Source organism: Leptodactylus fuscus, chromosome 6, assembly GCF_031893055.1.
Source record: "Leptodactylus fuscus isolate aLepFus1 chromosome 6, aLepFus1.hap2, whole genome shotgun sequence".
Classification (NCBI taxonomy): Eukaryota; Metazoa; Chordata; class Amphibia; order Anura; family Leptodactylidae; genus Leptodactylus; species Leptodactylus fuscus.
In genome coordinates this window covers 171,589,281-171,604,709 of record NC_134270.1, presented here as the reverse complement: position 1 = coordinate 171,604,709, position 15,429 = coordinate 171,589,281, and the positions used below count along the sequence as shown (strand labels likewise).

The 15,429-nt window shown below is 41.1% G+C and overlaps 1 protein-coding gene across 1 annotated transcript; it reads right to left on the bottom strand.

Moving 5' to 3' along the window:
- Positions 1 to 1,203: 1,203 nt before the first annotated feature.
- Positions 1,204 to 14,873, bottom strand: LOC142209015 (sulfotransferase 2B1-like). The gene is made up of 6 exons (XM_075277950.1): positions 14,738 to 14,873; positions 7,709 to 7,917; positions 6,790 to 6,916; positions 5,184 to 5,278; positions 3,050 to 3,224; positions 1,204 to 1,392 (listed from the first exon to the last, which is right to left on the bottom strand). The coding sequence occupies exons 1-6, from the start codon at positions 14,871 to 14,873 to the stop codon at positions 1,274 to 1,276; spliced, it is 861 nt and encodes a 286-aa protein (XP_075134051.1). The 3' UTR covers positions 1,204 to 1,273.
- Between the last annotated feature and the right edge of the window lie 556 nt (positions 14,874 to 15,429).

The window sequence follows — 15,429 nt, the reverse complement described above, 5'->3', positions numbered from 1 at the left end:
GCAAATTGTAGCCTCAGTTTCCTGTTCTTAGCTGAAAGGAGTGGCACCCGGTGTGGTCTTCTGCTGCTGTAGCCCATCTGTAGCCTCAAAGTTCGACGTACTGTGCGGCGTTCAGAGATGCTCTTCTGGCTACCTTGGTTGTAACGGGTGGCTATTTGAGTCACTGTTGCCTTTCTATCAGCTCGAACCAGTCTGGCCATTCTCCTCTGACCTCTGGCATCAACAACGCATTTCCGCCCACAGAACTGCCGCTCACTGGATGTTTTTTCTTTTTCGGACCATTCTCTGTAAACCCTAGAGATGGTTGTGCGTGAAAATCCCAGTAGATCAGCAGTTTCTGAAATACTCAGACCAGCCCTTCTGGCACCAACAACCATGCCACGTTCAAAGGCACTCAAATCACCTTTCTTCCCCATACTGATGCTCGGTTTGAACTGCAGGAGATTGTCTTGACCATGTCTACATGCCTAAATGCACTGAGTTGCCGCCATGTGATTGGCTGATTAGAAATTAAGTGTTAATGAGCAGTTGGACAGGTGTACCTAATAAAGTGGCCGGTGAGTGTATAAGATCCCTTGGTGGTTAGGAATTGAAGGTGCAGCAAAAGAAACAAAATATCGTTTATTATGAATAGTTCTTGTACCCAGGTTAAATATTTTTTAAAGAGAAACAAATAAAGATTAGAATTTTAATAGCCATTTTTTGTTTTGGATTTGCTAAAGAAAGAGATTCTGGTGGAAGTAACTGGTCTCTTACATTTACATTATTTTTTATTTTACATATTTTGTCTTTTTGTAGGTGATCTCTCCAGGACTGGACACTGGATTTCTGCTGTGGTCTCACGAGCTCTCTATACAGTGGGATCACAATCTCTGTCTTTCTATTGGTTATACTGATGAATCGTTACAAACAAAAAGGGGTTATAGGGATGGTGGTAATTTATGTCCAACATTTGTAACTATGTAACTATTCATGGATAACAGAAAATAAAAAGTCCATTTCTATTCATGTATTTGCTGTTTTATTCGGAAAAATATTCAACATTTAATACAAATACAGATTAAACCATTTTCTAATATGGGACAAACACCAGGACAATAGCAGAGCGGCCATCTGCCCTTTGGGGCTTTTTGGATAGAATACATGTAATTTCCCAGCCATAGTATTGTATTGGATGGTCAGTGACTGGAGGAATCTCTGACAACCCTTGGTAAGACATGTTGTTCTATCCATCAACCACTTCCTGAATGTAATACAAAATGAGGCCAGAACTTTAGGAAGATTGTTCCCAGAAAAAGCTCATATTGAGGTCCTTCATCTTCTCTTGGTAGATTTTATCAAAGTACTCGCTCTGTGCGACAGTAAAATGATTCTTCCAGTCTCCAGATATTCCTGTAAGGAACAAAATATGGAAAAATACATTATTGTGGAGTCTATGTCAAAGTACAATAATAATAGACATCAGGAGACACAATTGTCATCTCAGGAGGTTCTTACACAATCGGCTTCTACAACAGGTTTTATGATGAAATATTGAATCTAAATCTAGAAGCAGAATTTAAAAAAAAAAAAAAAAAAGCTAAGAAACTATGTCTTCTATTAGGAAAATATTTCTCTGTACTTCAAGTGGAGGACTGTGTGACGTAAGAGCTGGGGCAGGGATTTTGCAGAGCTAGCAGGGACCCAAGTTAGAGAGCGATCTATTCAAATTGGTTATGTCGTGAGCCAAATACACAAAGAGACTTCTACACCCCTGATATCAATGTTTATCAGGATACAACAGAGGACCCTGGGTAATAAACATATATCAGTAATCATCTATTAACAGGTATATTTATCTTCCCTGATAAGACTTTCAAGTGTTATATTCTATTTAGATTGTGTTCTGGGACCATCCTGTGTGTATCCTGACTGCTAAGGCTAGGCTCACACTAGCGCTCACTCTACCTTCGGGGTTTCCATCCCTGAACCTGCTTAAAAGCTTCAGAGAGAAAAATCAGGCAGGACTTCTCTAAGCATTTTTTGGGTGGAAACCCAGTGGACCATATTATATTCTATGGGGTACATAGGTTTCCACTGGTAACCACTTTATAAGTGGGTTAGCTTTCCATTCGTCAGGTCCCCAAGCAGACCCGAAGAACGTGAACCCAACCGCTAGTGTAAGACCTATGATCCCTATGATCAGGGAATGCCAACATGTATACAGAGCTTTATCTGTGTAAGCAGAGCTCCTATACAGAATTGTCTAGTCCTCCAGTAGTATAATACAATAATCTGTCATGATAATAACAAATAACACTAATAATAATTTAGCCGTGAATACGGAGCCTTGTTTCTTGTTTCAAAAGTTAGAACCTGCTCTACTTTATCATGGATTTGATGACCGGGGGTGACTGAGCTGCAGACAACAGAAAGTAACATCCTATTGTATCTGCTGAAAAAGCTTCACCTGCTACAATAAAAAGAAGACAAATATCACAAACCATAAAACTGATAGAAATTCTGAGTCATTTTCTTACATTCTGAGAAAGTTTACAAGAGGTGAAATAGCCAAAGTGTACATGGCCGATTATATAACAATCAGATCTGATAGTGATGGCTTAGGAAAACAGAATTATCTTTAGGAGCCAAGCTTATAGCCGGTAATACAGGGGAGGTCTCTCAATTAGAGATGAGCGAGTACTGTTTGGATCAGCCGATCCGAACAGCACGCTTGCATAGAAATGAATGGACGTAGCCGGCACGCGGGGGGTTAAGCGACCGGCCGGCGTCAAAGCGGAAGTACCAGGTGCATCCATTCATTTCTATGGTGCGTGCTGTTCGGATCAGCTGATCCGAACAGTACTCACTCATCTCTACTCTCAATCGATTTGGTCTTCATGGGATAACTATTGTATGGTCTCTAGGAAATCTACACTAATCAGCCCCCAAGCCCGTCCCTTCTCTCCCCCTATGTGCTATCTCTTGGTTTTCTGTGATTTGTTTCTTGTCCATTCACTCCCTACTTTATTATTCACTGCTTTTGGTATTCTGAGCCTCAGAGAGGTACCTTTACGCAGGAAGGTTCCTTTAGAGTGGTCCACTATATCAGACTGACTCCAATTTGACATTGGGTTTTCCTTCATGGATTTGAAGGTTGAATGTTCAACAACCGAGTCAATCTGGGCGTCATCCAACTCCTGCCCCAAAAATTTACAGAGTCTTACCACACTGCCACGGAGATCCTGAAAAAAATAAAAGTGATGGGCATGTAGGCTGAAGTGGATCAGTTACTGGTTACTAAACCCCTGGCATGACTTCAGATTCCCATCGAAGCATGGAAGCAGCAAAAACTGAACTCCAACTCTGCCACTGTATGAGCTTTGTTCTTAAACTGCAGTATCTGGTCTTGGCTACTATTACAACATAAAGTTTTTCCTGTTAAGTTTAGGATTGTCTGAGGGTTCCATGGCATGAGAGTACACTAACAGACCAGTGGATGTGTAATCTCTCCACTACCAAACCAGAGTGACTTTGGGTCAGAGTTCAGGACAGGTAACGGAGGTACGGGAATGAGGATCAAGCCAGGTCAACAAAGTGTTAGATAGCTTAGATATCAGGAGAGCAAGGTCAGGAATACTGTGCCTCCAAGTGAAAAAAACGCTAAATGAGAATCTCCTTTAGCCGTGATAGGATAAACCCCATTCGTAAGTGGTGGATCAAATCACACTATGAATGAGTTTGATAAAATCTTGTTCATTGAGGGTAAAAAGCACAACGCGTTATCTTAACTCTATTTGTTCCAACATCTCTGACAAGTACACACTAAATACGAGGACTGATTGAGTGCAATTGATAAAGGGAATTTTGAATCCCGAAACGTGTTGTGCTTTTTACCCTCAATAAACAAGATTTTATTAAACTCATTCACTGGATAGTGCGATTCGATCCACCCCTTAAGAGCGCGGTTTGTCCTATCACGGCTAAAGGAGATTCTCATTTAGCGGTTTTTCATCTGGTTCATTTGACGTTGCCCCAACGTACAATGACAAAGACGCAGCCACCCGTATTTTGGGCTTCTGTGCCTATATATGTTTGTCACTAGAGATGAGCGAACAGCGTTTTATCGAGTACATGTTCGATCGGATATCAGGCTGTTCGAGATGTTCGATTCGAGTCGAATACCAGGTGGCAAAGTCACTAAAAATTTGATTCCCCTCTGCTGCTGAGATCGTTCCACAATGGAAACTGCTGTGGACAGATCTTAGACTCCGCCTCCTCCGGCAGAACCAGCGTTGATTGGTCGAATGCTGTACACTGGCTAATCAACGATGGTCAATGCATTCCTATGGGAAAAAGTCAGCTCCCGCATATCGCAAGCTGAAAGGGATCTCGACGTAATACAGTGACTTGGGCTTGTTAGATGCCCCCAGACATGCTTCCCCTGCTGTCCCAGTTGCATTTCAGGGTGTTGGCATCATTTCCTGTGGTGTCATAGTGGACTTGGTGACTCTCCTGAGTCGAATAGTGGGATCCCCTGAAACGAGTATTTATTCCCCATAGACTATAATGGGGTTCAATGTTCATCGAACAGTCGAGTATTTAGCGGCTACTCGAATCGAACTTCGAACATTTCACTGTTCGCTCATCTCTATTTGTGACTATTCACAACCAGTGAAGGTAAGAGGCCAATCTGGCCCCACCTTCCTTTATCTTGTATACATCATTGAAGTATTCCAACTGTACTACACCATTGTGCCGCTCGGCGTTTCTCTCTTTCTTGCTAATAGGAATCCATCCAGGGTCTGGTACACATAACATATCAGGAACCCCATACAGTAGGAACTAAATTAAATGTTAGCTCAGGCAAGGTGTGCAAGTAAAGATAACTTTAAAAACCTCAGTCTAACATGGTCAGGCTGAGAAGAATTGCCAGTATACATGCTGACTATTAACTACAAGACAAATCTCTATTTGTTTGGCTTTGTTAAAAACAATTTGAGTCAAATATGGCTTGAAACTAAACCGTTTGCCCAAATCTCTAGTCAGTCAGTCAGTGGTAATTTTTTTTTCCATACATGTAATGTAGTTACTGGTACAGCCATATATTTGGAGATAACCATATAAAGCTGTCTCTTGATCAGACTCCAATACACAGAGACCCAGCCCGCTCTCCATGCCGCCCTGTACCGCAGTATTATTACCTGGATAAGCTCCTCGTAGGTGATCAAGAAGAATCTTTTGTCATCTTTCATTTGCATCCAGCCTTTTACATGGTCAAACCAAGACCCGTACAGAGCTGAAAGACAAAGGCCCAGATTACTTAAAAGGAAATAAAGTAGTTTTTCCTGAATAATCTACATATATTATGGTGTTTTACAAGAATATCCAAAGTGTCAACATAAGGACTCTATAAAGATACCTAATACCCCGTGGTACCTCCAATGAAGTACCGTGGCCCACCATCGGGGCCCACGGGAAATGCAGTTTTTAAGGAATTTAGGACTTTGCTTTGTGTATCTCCTTCCTGATGATCACGTTTAATACCAGGTGAAATGCATTGAGAGGTAGCTTGGGTGTTTATAGGTTAATATGGTCTACAACTGGTGATAGTGACACGCACAGAAGGGCAGAATGTAGCTGGGGGAACTGAGATCCTCATAGTGAATAGAGATGAGCGAACACTAAAATGTCCGAGGTTCGAAATCTGATTCGAACAGCCACACACTGTACGACTGTTCGAACGGATTTCGAACCCCATTATAGTCTATGGGGGGGAATGCTCATTTCAGGGGTACGTAAAATTCGATAACATTGTCCTTACCAAGTCCACGAGTGACGGTCAGGCTGGATTCTCCTTGAAGTCTTCTCCCGGCGCAGCGTCCCCGCGGCGTCTTCCGGCTTGAATTCACTCTGCCTAGGCATCGGGGCCTAGGCAGAACCGACTGCGCATGCACGGTCGGCTCTGCCCGGTGCCTGAGCAGAGCCGACTGCGCATGCGAGGGCATGCCCGCGCATGCGCAGTCGGCTCTGCCTAGGCCGGATGCCTAGTACGAGTATTTTGAGTACCGTAGTATTCGATCGAACACCTACTCGATCGAACACTACTCGCTCATCTCTAATAGTGAGCTATATTCTACTTAGAACTTTGGATTAGTAGGGTTCAGGTGTGCCCATTGTATTAGGTCTATATGTCTGTATTATATTACATAGAGATACGGTCATTAATTGTATCAGATCCCGGCAGTAAGTTCTACTACACTCATCAACTCTTATATTATAGACAAAACTAATATAGGACAGTAGGACAGTGTAAGTTACATTGTATAGGGGCGGCTGTACTACACCCTGTTTTCACTATTTCATTCTTATTACACATATTAGTGGGTCGTACATTTTTAAACATTTTTTTTTTTTTTTTTTTAAATAAAATTTAAGTTTTATGTCACTCCCTATCAGTTGAGAATATACAGAGTGTCATCCCTTTGGAATTATTATAGGTTTGAGATACATTTTGGACCTGACAGACTCTCTTTAGTAATAATGATATTCTCAATCTGCTGACTCTGTCCTGGTCTACACAGCAAAGCTAAACCTGAAAAGTGAAAAAAAGAAAACAGTAGATTGTGCTTCAGCAGTTAATGTGAAAGCTAATAACTAATAATATTTAAAATATTTCATTTGGATTGTTACATAAAAAATTCTAAAAAATAAATAATAATAATAATAATAATAATAATAATAATAATAATAATAATAATAATAATAATAATTTAAAAAATCTATTGATCCATTAATTAAATATCTCACTTTTCCCCTGAATAAAGTCCTCCATAAAACTCTGGAAATTTTCAGGAGGAGTGAAGAGATTGACAATCTTGGTAAAATGGAACATAGATACAATGACATCTCTTGGGTTTCGTATTGTGTAGATAATCTGAAAAAAAAATGTAGTCAATAAGATAAGATAAGATTGTGTTATTGGTACCGTGATAGAACATGTAACATTTACTTTAGTTCTAATTTTCAGAAGCGTATTTCCCCATATTTTTATATGTGAAACAACAAATTTGGTTGCAGTAGCGGCATCTTGTATCATTTTTTCACATCGGGGCAACATTGGTGACCTGTGTGTATTCACGTTATGTCATACTGATAATACACTCTTTTTACTGGGGTTTACTATAATTTTTTAATAATACATTGAAAGCAAAAGGGAAAAAAGCTTCCCATTGATTTCAATGGGGAGCGCACGTATGCCGGCTCCCATTCAAGTCAATGGGAGCTGCTTTTTTATGTGCTCATTCTGAACGTGTTTTTACTCCATGTGAAGGCTCCATAAGAGTTAATAATCAGTGTGTTTTAATTTATTGCTGTGCAACTCGCTATAAGTAGAAGGTAGCACGCCTTCAGGAGTCACATAGAGCTTGATAAAGTGCGGAACAGCACGAAACAGCTGTCGCTCTTCCTCTGAGCGTGCCTCCTCCCATGTATGTTTTTACCTGGACATCTACAATAAAGTTTGGACTTTTTAACGCACAGGGTGAGTGCCAAGTTTTTTTTTTAATATATTTAAAGGTAGAATACCTTTAAGAAACAAAGATTTTTCAGATTACAGGTGGAATAAGTGTTTTGCTATCATAACGGCAGTTTGTATAGATTTAATGAAATAAATAAACTCTTGCACCAAAAGCACTCTTAAAAACGATTTACGTTATGTGTTACTTACTTTTGCTTTAGATTTGAAATAAGATTTTGCAAAAATGTGGTGCGGTAGGTGAGAAGAGATTATTCTTGGAGAATCCATTTTAAAAATGTATTCATGAAATCTGAATATTTCATACCACGGTGATCTCATCTGCATTGACAAAACATCACTTTTTGTAATATCTCCCTTGTGTTTAATTAAGTTCAGGATTTCAATCATCCAGTTAGTACCTAGAAGGAGTAAGAGATTACATCAAGACATTGTATACATGCAGGAATTTGGCTGATATATATATATATATATATATATATATATACTAGCTGGTACCCGCGACTTCGTCTGCGGTGATTGTAGCAGTGGGTATATACAGGCGTGGGTAAGGTTTTCGTACTGTGTATAAGGTATGGGATATGAAATGTAAGTTTGTATCTTGTTTTTGCTGTAATTCTGAGAATACGTGAGACTTTTGTGTTGCAGTTACTTTGTATTTGAGCTGCTATATATACGGTGTTGTGAGAAACTTTACATAGTGACTTTGGGACAGAAGTATTTGAAGTTAACCCTTTCCCGCCGATGGCATTTTTTGATTTTCGTTTTTGACTCCCCTCCTTCTAAACCCCATAACTTTTTTATTTCTCCGCTCCCAGAGCCATATGAGGTCTTAATTTTTCCTGGGACAAATTTTTCTTCATGATGCCACCATTATTTATTCTATATAATGTACTGGGAAGCAGGGAAAAAATTCAGAATCGGGTGGATTTGAAGAAAAAATGCATTTCTGCGACTTTCTTACGGGCTTTGGTTTTACGGCGTTCACTGTGCAACCAAAATGACCTGTCCCCTGTATTCTGTGCTTCGTTACGATTCCGGGGATACCAAATTTATATGGTTTTATTTACATTTTGACCCCTTAAAAAAAATCCAAAACTGTGTTAAAAAATTATTTTTTGAAAAGTCGCCATATTCCGACAGCCGTAACTTTTTTATACTTGCGTCTACGGGGATGTATAGGGCGTCTTTTTTTGCGGGACTGGGTGTACTTTGTAGTTCTACCATTTTTGGGAAATGTTATTGCTTTGATCACTTTTTATTCAAATTTTTAGCAGAATCAAAACAGTGAAAAAATGGCAGTTTGGCACTTTTGACCATTTTTCCCGCTACGGCGTTTACCGAACAGGAAAAATATTTGTATAACTTTGTAGAGCGGGCGATTTAGGACGCGCGGATACCTAACATGTATGTATTTCACAGTTTTTAACTACTTTTATATGTGTTCTAGGGAAAGGGGGGTGATTTGAATTTTTAATCCTTTTTATTTTTTTTTTTTTATATTTTTTGTACTTTTTTTTTACATTTTTTTTTTTTTGTATTTATTAGACCGCCTAGGGGTATTGACATGGGTGGGCGGTGTCGCGGATTGTCAGAGTGGTGGGGGCAAACATGGCTGCTCCGGAGCGTTAAAGAGCGCCTCCTGGAGTATCGTTAAGGTGAGGGGCAAAGTGGTAAAGTATATGTATATGTGATTGTGTGGGGTTAGGGGCGAGGCTGTAGAGGGCAATATGAATTTTGTGGCTTGCTATGGTCCAAAGTGTGTGAGATTGCAGAGATGGTGGTGTGAGTTTGGGTTTTGTGGGGGTCCTGGCACAAACATATGTGCGCTATTGTGACGAAAAGTAGCCTATTGTTTAATTGAGTGTAATAACTATGTTTGTGGAAAATTTCAGCCAAATCGGTGGAGTGGTTTTTGCGTGATTGACCGCCAAACATCCGAACATCCAAAGGGTCCTGGGAAAAACGTATGTGAGCTATTGTGACGAAAAGTAGCCTATTGCGCCATCGAGTGTAGGGACTATGTTTGTGGAAAATTTCAGCCAAATCGGGGTCCAAAGTGTGTGAGATTGCAGAGATAGTGGTGTGAGTTTGGGTTTTGTGGGGGTCCTGGGAAAAACGTATGTGCGCTATTGTGACAAAAAGTAGCCTATTGTTTAATCGGGTGTATTAACTATGTTTGTGGAAAATTTCAGCCAAATCGGTGTAGCGTTTTTTCCGTGATTGAGGAACAAACATCCGAACATGCAAACATCCAAACACACAAACCCACAAACCCACAAACTCACAAACTTTCACATTTATAATATTAATAGGATTCCTTGATGTTTTCTGAGTTGTTAGAAAACTATTCATATAAATACATCCTCTGTCATAGGAGCTGATAACCAGTTTCATGGATCCTGGTGGACTGTAGGGAGTATTACAGTTTGGAATAATAACACTGTGTGCTACATATAAGGGTATATACTTAATACACACTTATTTGTTACTAACAGACATATATTTATATGTAGAACTAGCGTCTGCACTCTCTGCATTGACTAGAAGAATATACAGCGCCGCACCTCCCATGAGGCAACCTGAAGCGACCGCTTCAGGCGGCGCTATGCCAGGGCCTCGGGAGGGCGGCATTTTTGCCGACCTAAGCCAGTCCAGGACAAGCTGTCCAGGACTGGCTAAGTGTCACCGTGTCTGCAGCCGACACGGGAAGCGAGTGGTGTATTGGGGCGGCCCTGCTGGACGCAGCGCTGCTCCAGCAGGGCCGCCCCTCACAAGCAGGCAGAGAGCAGGTCCTCTCCCTGCCTGCGAACGCCGCTCACTCTGATAGGCCCCGCCCCCTTTATACCGACCCCGCCCCTTTCCGATCAGTGCCGCCCCTTTCTCGCGGCCCCACTCCCCTCCTAGGGGAGGGGGGGGGGCGGCTTTCTGACGTCTGCTTCAGGCGCCAGAAAGCCAAGGTTCACCCCTGAGAATATAATATGAGGGATTGTGTCCAGGATGCTAGGCTCCAGGTAAGAGTGCCAAATAGCTATTCTAACATTGGCTTCAGTACTGAGATACAGTGACCAACAGCTTAACTCTTAGAAAATTATCTGTTACGAACCAATCTATAAAACATAGTGTAGAATACTCTTAGGGCTCCTAGGAAATTATCTATAAAACATAGTGTAGAATACTCTTAGGGCTCCTAGGAACCTCTCTATAAAACATAGTGTAGAATACTCTTAGGGCTCCTAGGAATCCTATTAATATTATAAATGTGAAAGTTTGTGAGTTTGGATGTTTGTGGGTTTGTGTGTTCGGATGTTTGTTAGTCAATCACGCAAAACCCGCTTGACTGATTTGGCTGAAATTTTCCACAAACATAGTTAATACACCCGATTAAACAATAGGCTACTTTTTGTCACAATAGCGCACATACGTTTTTCCCAGGACCCCCACAAAACCCAAACTCACACCACTATCTCTGCAATCTCACACACTTTGGACCCCGATTTGGCTGAAATTTTCCACAAACATAGTCCCTACACTCGATGGCGCAATAGGCTACTTTTCGTCACAATAGCTCACATACGTTTTTCCCAGGACCCTTTGGATGTTCGGATGTTTGGCGGTCAATCACGCAAAAACCGCTCCACCGATTTGGCTGAAATTTTCCACAAACATAGTCCCTACACTCGATTGCGCAATAGGCTACTTTTCGTCACAATAGCGCACATACGTTTTTCCCAGGACCCTTTGGATGTTCGGATCTTTGGCGGTCAATCACGCAAAAACCGCTCCACCGATTTGGCTGAAATTTTCCACAAACATAGTTAATACACCCGATTAAACAATAGGCTACTTTTCGTCACAATAGTGCACATACGTTTTTCCCAGGACCCCCACAAAACCCAAACTCACATCACTATCTCTGCAATCTCACACACTTTGGACCATAGCAAGCCACAAAATTCATATTACCCTCTACAGCAGAGGTCAGCAACCCCTGGCACACATGCCAAGAGTGGCACTCCTGCCATATTTCACTGGCATGCCAGCAGCACAGGACCTGCAAGAGTTAAATAAAGTCTCTGCTAGAGCTGAGGCATAAGGACACTCCCCTTTGCGAGATGTGCAGGAAACCCAGGGGGTGGAGCTTAGTCGCTCAAGTCTCTGCCTGCTATAGTGATGGCTCCTGCCGAAGCTGCTAGCAAACTGAAAGTAAGAAACACGCAGGTCCCTTCCTTTACTTCCTATTCTCATTAATGTCAGGCATGGGGTTATTAGTTTAGTGTTAGTAACTCCATGTACCTCACATTAATAGGAATAACCCCCACCATGTCCCTCATATTAACCCCTGTGTGCCCCATATAAAGGTTACTAATATGTGAGACATATGGAGGTACTAATAAAAGACCTCAGTAATGAAGATACTTAATTATTACCTCCAAGTCTCTCACATATCAGTAACTAGAGATGAGCGAGTACTGTTGGGATCAGCCAATCCGAACAGCACGCTCCATAGAAATGAATGGATGCACCTGTTACTTCCGCTTGGACGTAGCCAGCGCGCTTAACCCCCCGTGTGCCGGCTACGTCCATTCATTTCTATGCGAGCGTGCTGTTCGGATCAGCTGATCCCAACAGTACTCGCTCATCTCTATTAGTAACTCTTACACTGGGGTTAATGTGAGGGACATGATGGGGTTAATTGCTATTAATAAGAGGCACATGGAGTTACTAAACTGTCATGCACAGGGCCAGACTTTATGTTGCTTGCTCAAGAGTATCCTGTGCCCAAAACTTACATGTACTGGCGGAAAATAACAAATCATACAATGTCGTATATCGAAGTATATCAACCTGAAATACCTCTGTCCCAAAGTCACTATGTACAGTTTATACCAACACCGTATAGCGGCTGAAATACAAATTACATTCAACACAAAAGTCTCATGTGCTCTCAGAATTACAGGAAAAAAAACAAGATACACAGTTACATTTCATATCCCATATCTTATACACAGTACGAAAACCTTACCCGCGCCTGTATATACCCACTTCTACAATCACCGCAGACGAAGTCGCGGGTACCAGCTAGTCTATCTATAAAACATAGTGTAGAACACTCTTAGGGCTCCTAGGAACCTCTCTATAATACATAGTGTAGAATACTCTTAGGGCTCCTAGGAACCTATCTATAAAACATAGTGTAGAATATTCTTAGGACTCCTAGTAACCTCTCTATAATACATAGTGTAGAATACTCTTAGGGCTCCTAGGAACCTATCTATAAAACATAGTGTAGAATACTCTTAGGACTCCTAGGAACCTATCTATAAAACATAGTGTAGAATACTCTTAGGGCTCCTAGGAACCTATCTATAATACATAGTGTAGAATATTCTTAGGACTCCTAGGAACCTATCTATAATACATAGTGTAGAATACTCTTAAGACTCCTAGGAACCTATCTATAAAACATAGTGTAGAATACTCTTATGGCTCCTAGGAACCTATCTATAAAACATAGTGTAGAATACTCTTAGGACTCCTAGGAACCTATCTATAAAACATAGTGTAGAATACTCTTAAGACTCCTAGGAACCTATCTATAAAACATAGTGTAGAATACTCTTATGGCTCCTAGGAACCTATCTATAAAACATAGTGTAGAATACTCTTAGGACTCCTAGGAACCTATCTATAATACATAGTGTAGAATACTCTTAGGACTCCTAGGAGCCCTATCTATAAAACATAGTGAAGAATACTCTTAGGACTCCTAGGAACCTATTTATCCAATTTTTAGCTCACAGACAAGACAAATACAGCCAAAGTTATGTCAAAGTGAAAGTGATAATATTATTCTCTGGGGTGTCTTCTAACCCCAGAGTAAAATAAGTGGAGGCCTAGGGAAGGCTTAAAAAAATCATATTTACCTTCGCTTATTTTTCTTGGGTCTCCTTGCAGCTCTCCTGCTGATGTCGTGCACCCATCACAAGTCTCATGCAGTGACCTGGGCATGTTGAGCATTATGACATCACCGAGGAGGCTGAGAGAGCGCTGGATACTGCAAGGAGGCCCAAAAGAGATATCCTACACTTAGACATATGAGCAGTGAAAACACATTTTGCAGCCGTGTTGATGCAATACTATGGATACAGGGGTCTACTGAAGGTCTTCAAATCTCCTTCACAAATATCTCTATAAAGTATGTTTTGGTAGCACTTTTATTTTATATACTACAAAATTATACCAGCAATTGCACCACCTAGTGTTCACTTCTCAGCATGGAACAATAAGTGCAAAAAAATAAATAAAGCATTAAAGTATGAAGCAAAATCAAATAAATAAAATAAATAAATGGAATTCTCCCTAATTTTTGAAAGATTTTTTTTTTTTTTAATAGTCCTTAACAACTCATAGTATGAAAACAATGTGAATTATTTTACTAGGTGGTGTAAAACCAGTGATACAACCATTTCTAGTTTACCCCCCCTTCCCCAATTTGGTAAATGCTTTTGCTCTTTTATATTCACAATACAAATATGAAATGACTTTCACTAGTAGCAGCTCATTTAAACCGGGTTCACACTGAGTTTTTTGGTCAGGATTTTGACGCAGAATCTGCATCAAAATCCGGCTCAAAAAACCACCCCCCATTGAATTCAATGGGTTCCTTTTTCAGCAAGTGGTTTGTTTCCACTCGCGGAAGAAAGAAGTGACATTCCCTTTCTTGATGTGAATTCCGCGGCTGAATCAGTCGTGGACATCCGTGGCGTGACACTCCTTCCCGACTAGACCCATGCATTTGGGCCTAATTTGGAGCAGAATGCCACGAATGGATGCCGGTGCACCTCATGCACTGCATCGGCATACATTCGTGGCAAGCTTTTTTGGACCGGATTCTGAGGCGGCTTCCTCGTCAAAATCCAGTCCAAAAATCCCCATCTGAACCCACTTTTGAGGGTTCAGGAGAATGTTACAGCCTAATTTTTATTAAATAGGAAGATAAGTAGGTTAATATTATAAAAATGGTCACCAAACACCCCCACATAATACATTGATGTCTATGTTGTTAAAATCACATGTATCTAACATTCCAGCAGGTTTAGTCTTTTAAATTGACCAAATATTGACAATTAATGAATGTTACATTGTGATACAACACTGTGATCTTAGGGCCACAAGACCAAAGTTGCCTTTAGCCATAAACTAATATATTCTACTTACCTGATTTGGGAAAGGTTACATTGTAAATGTCATCATCAAATACTTCAAATTCATTTTCTGCATGGCTGAGAGATTCTTCCGAGTGCACATCTTTGAGAAATCTCATTCCTTTGTAATAAAAATGGTCGAATGACATTTTATCTGAAAAGAGAACAAATTTCAGTTCAACATTAGAGATGAGCGAACAGTAAAATGTTCGAGGTTCGATATCCGTTTCGAGTAGCCCCTTAATATTCGACTACTTGAATCGAATATCGAACCCTATTATAGTCTATGGGGGGGAAAATGCTCGTTTCAGGGGTAGGCAACGTTCGATCAAATTACACTTACCAAGTGCATGAGTGAGGGTCGGGCTGGATCCTCTGAGAAGTCTTCTCCGTGCAGCTTCCCCGCGGCGTCTTCCGGCTCTTCATTCACTCTGCCAGGCATCGGGCCTGGGCAGAGCTGACTGCGCATGCCCGCACTACAAGCAGACATGCGCAGTCGGCTATGCCTAGGCCTGATGCCTGGCAGAGTGAATTCAGAGCCGGAAGACGCCGCGGGGAAGCTGCACGGAGAAGACTTCTAAAGGTAGGAGAAGAACCAGCGTTGATTGGCCGACTGTATAGCATTCGGCCAATCATTGCTGGTTCTGCATCAAACTTTTACATTCGAACAGTGAGTGGTACTCGATCGAGTACGAGTATTTTGAA

Excerpts from the sequence above, each read along its gene's own strand:
- LOC142209015 (XM_075277950.1), bottom strand. The coding sequence starts at position 14,873 with ATGTCATTCGACCATTTTTATTACAAAGGAATGAGATTTCTCAAAGAT. Across the intron at positions 7,918-14,737 it reads TGTAACCTTTCCCAAATCAG|GTACTAACTGGATGATTGAA; the intron begins GTAAGTAGAATA and ends TACTCCTTCTAG. Across the intron at positions 6,917-7,708 it reads ATTTCAAATCTAAAGCAAAA|ATTATCTACACAATACGAAA; the intron begins GTAAGTAACACA and ends TTTTTTTTTCAG.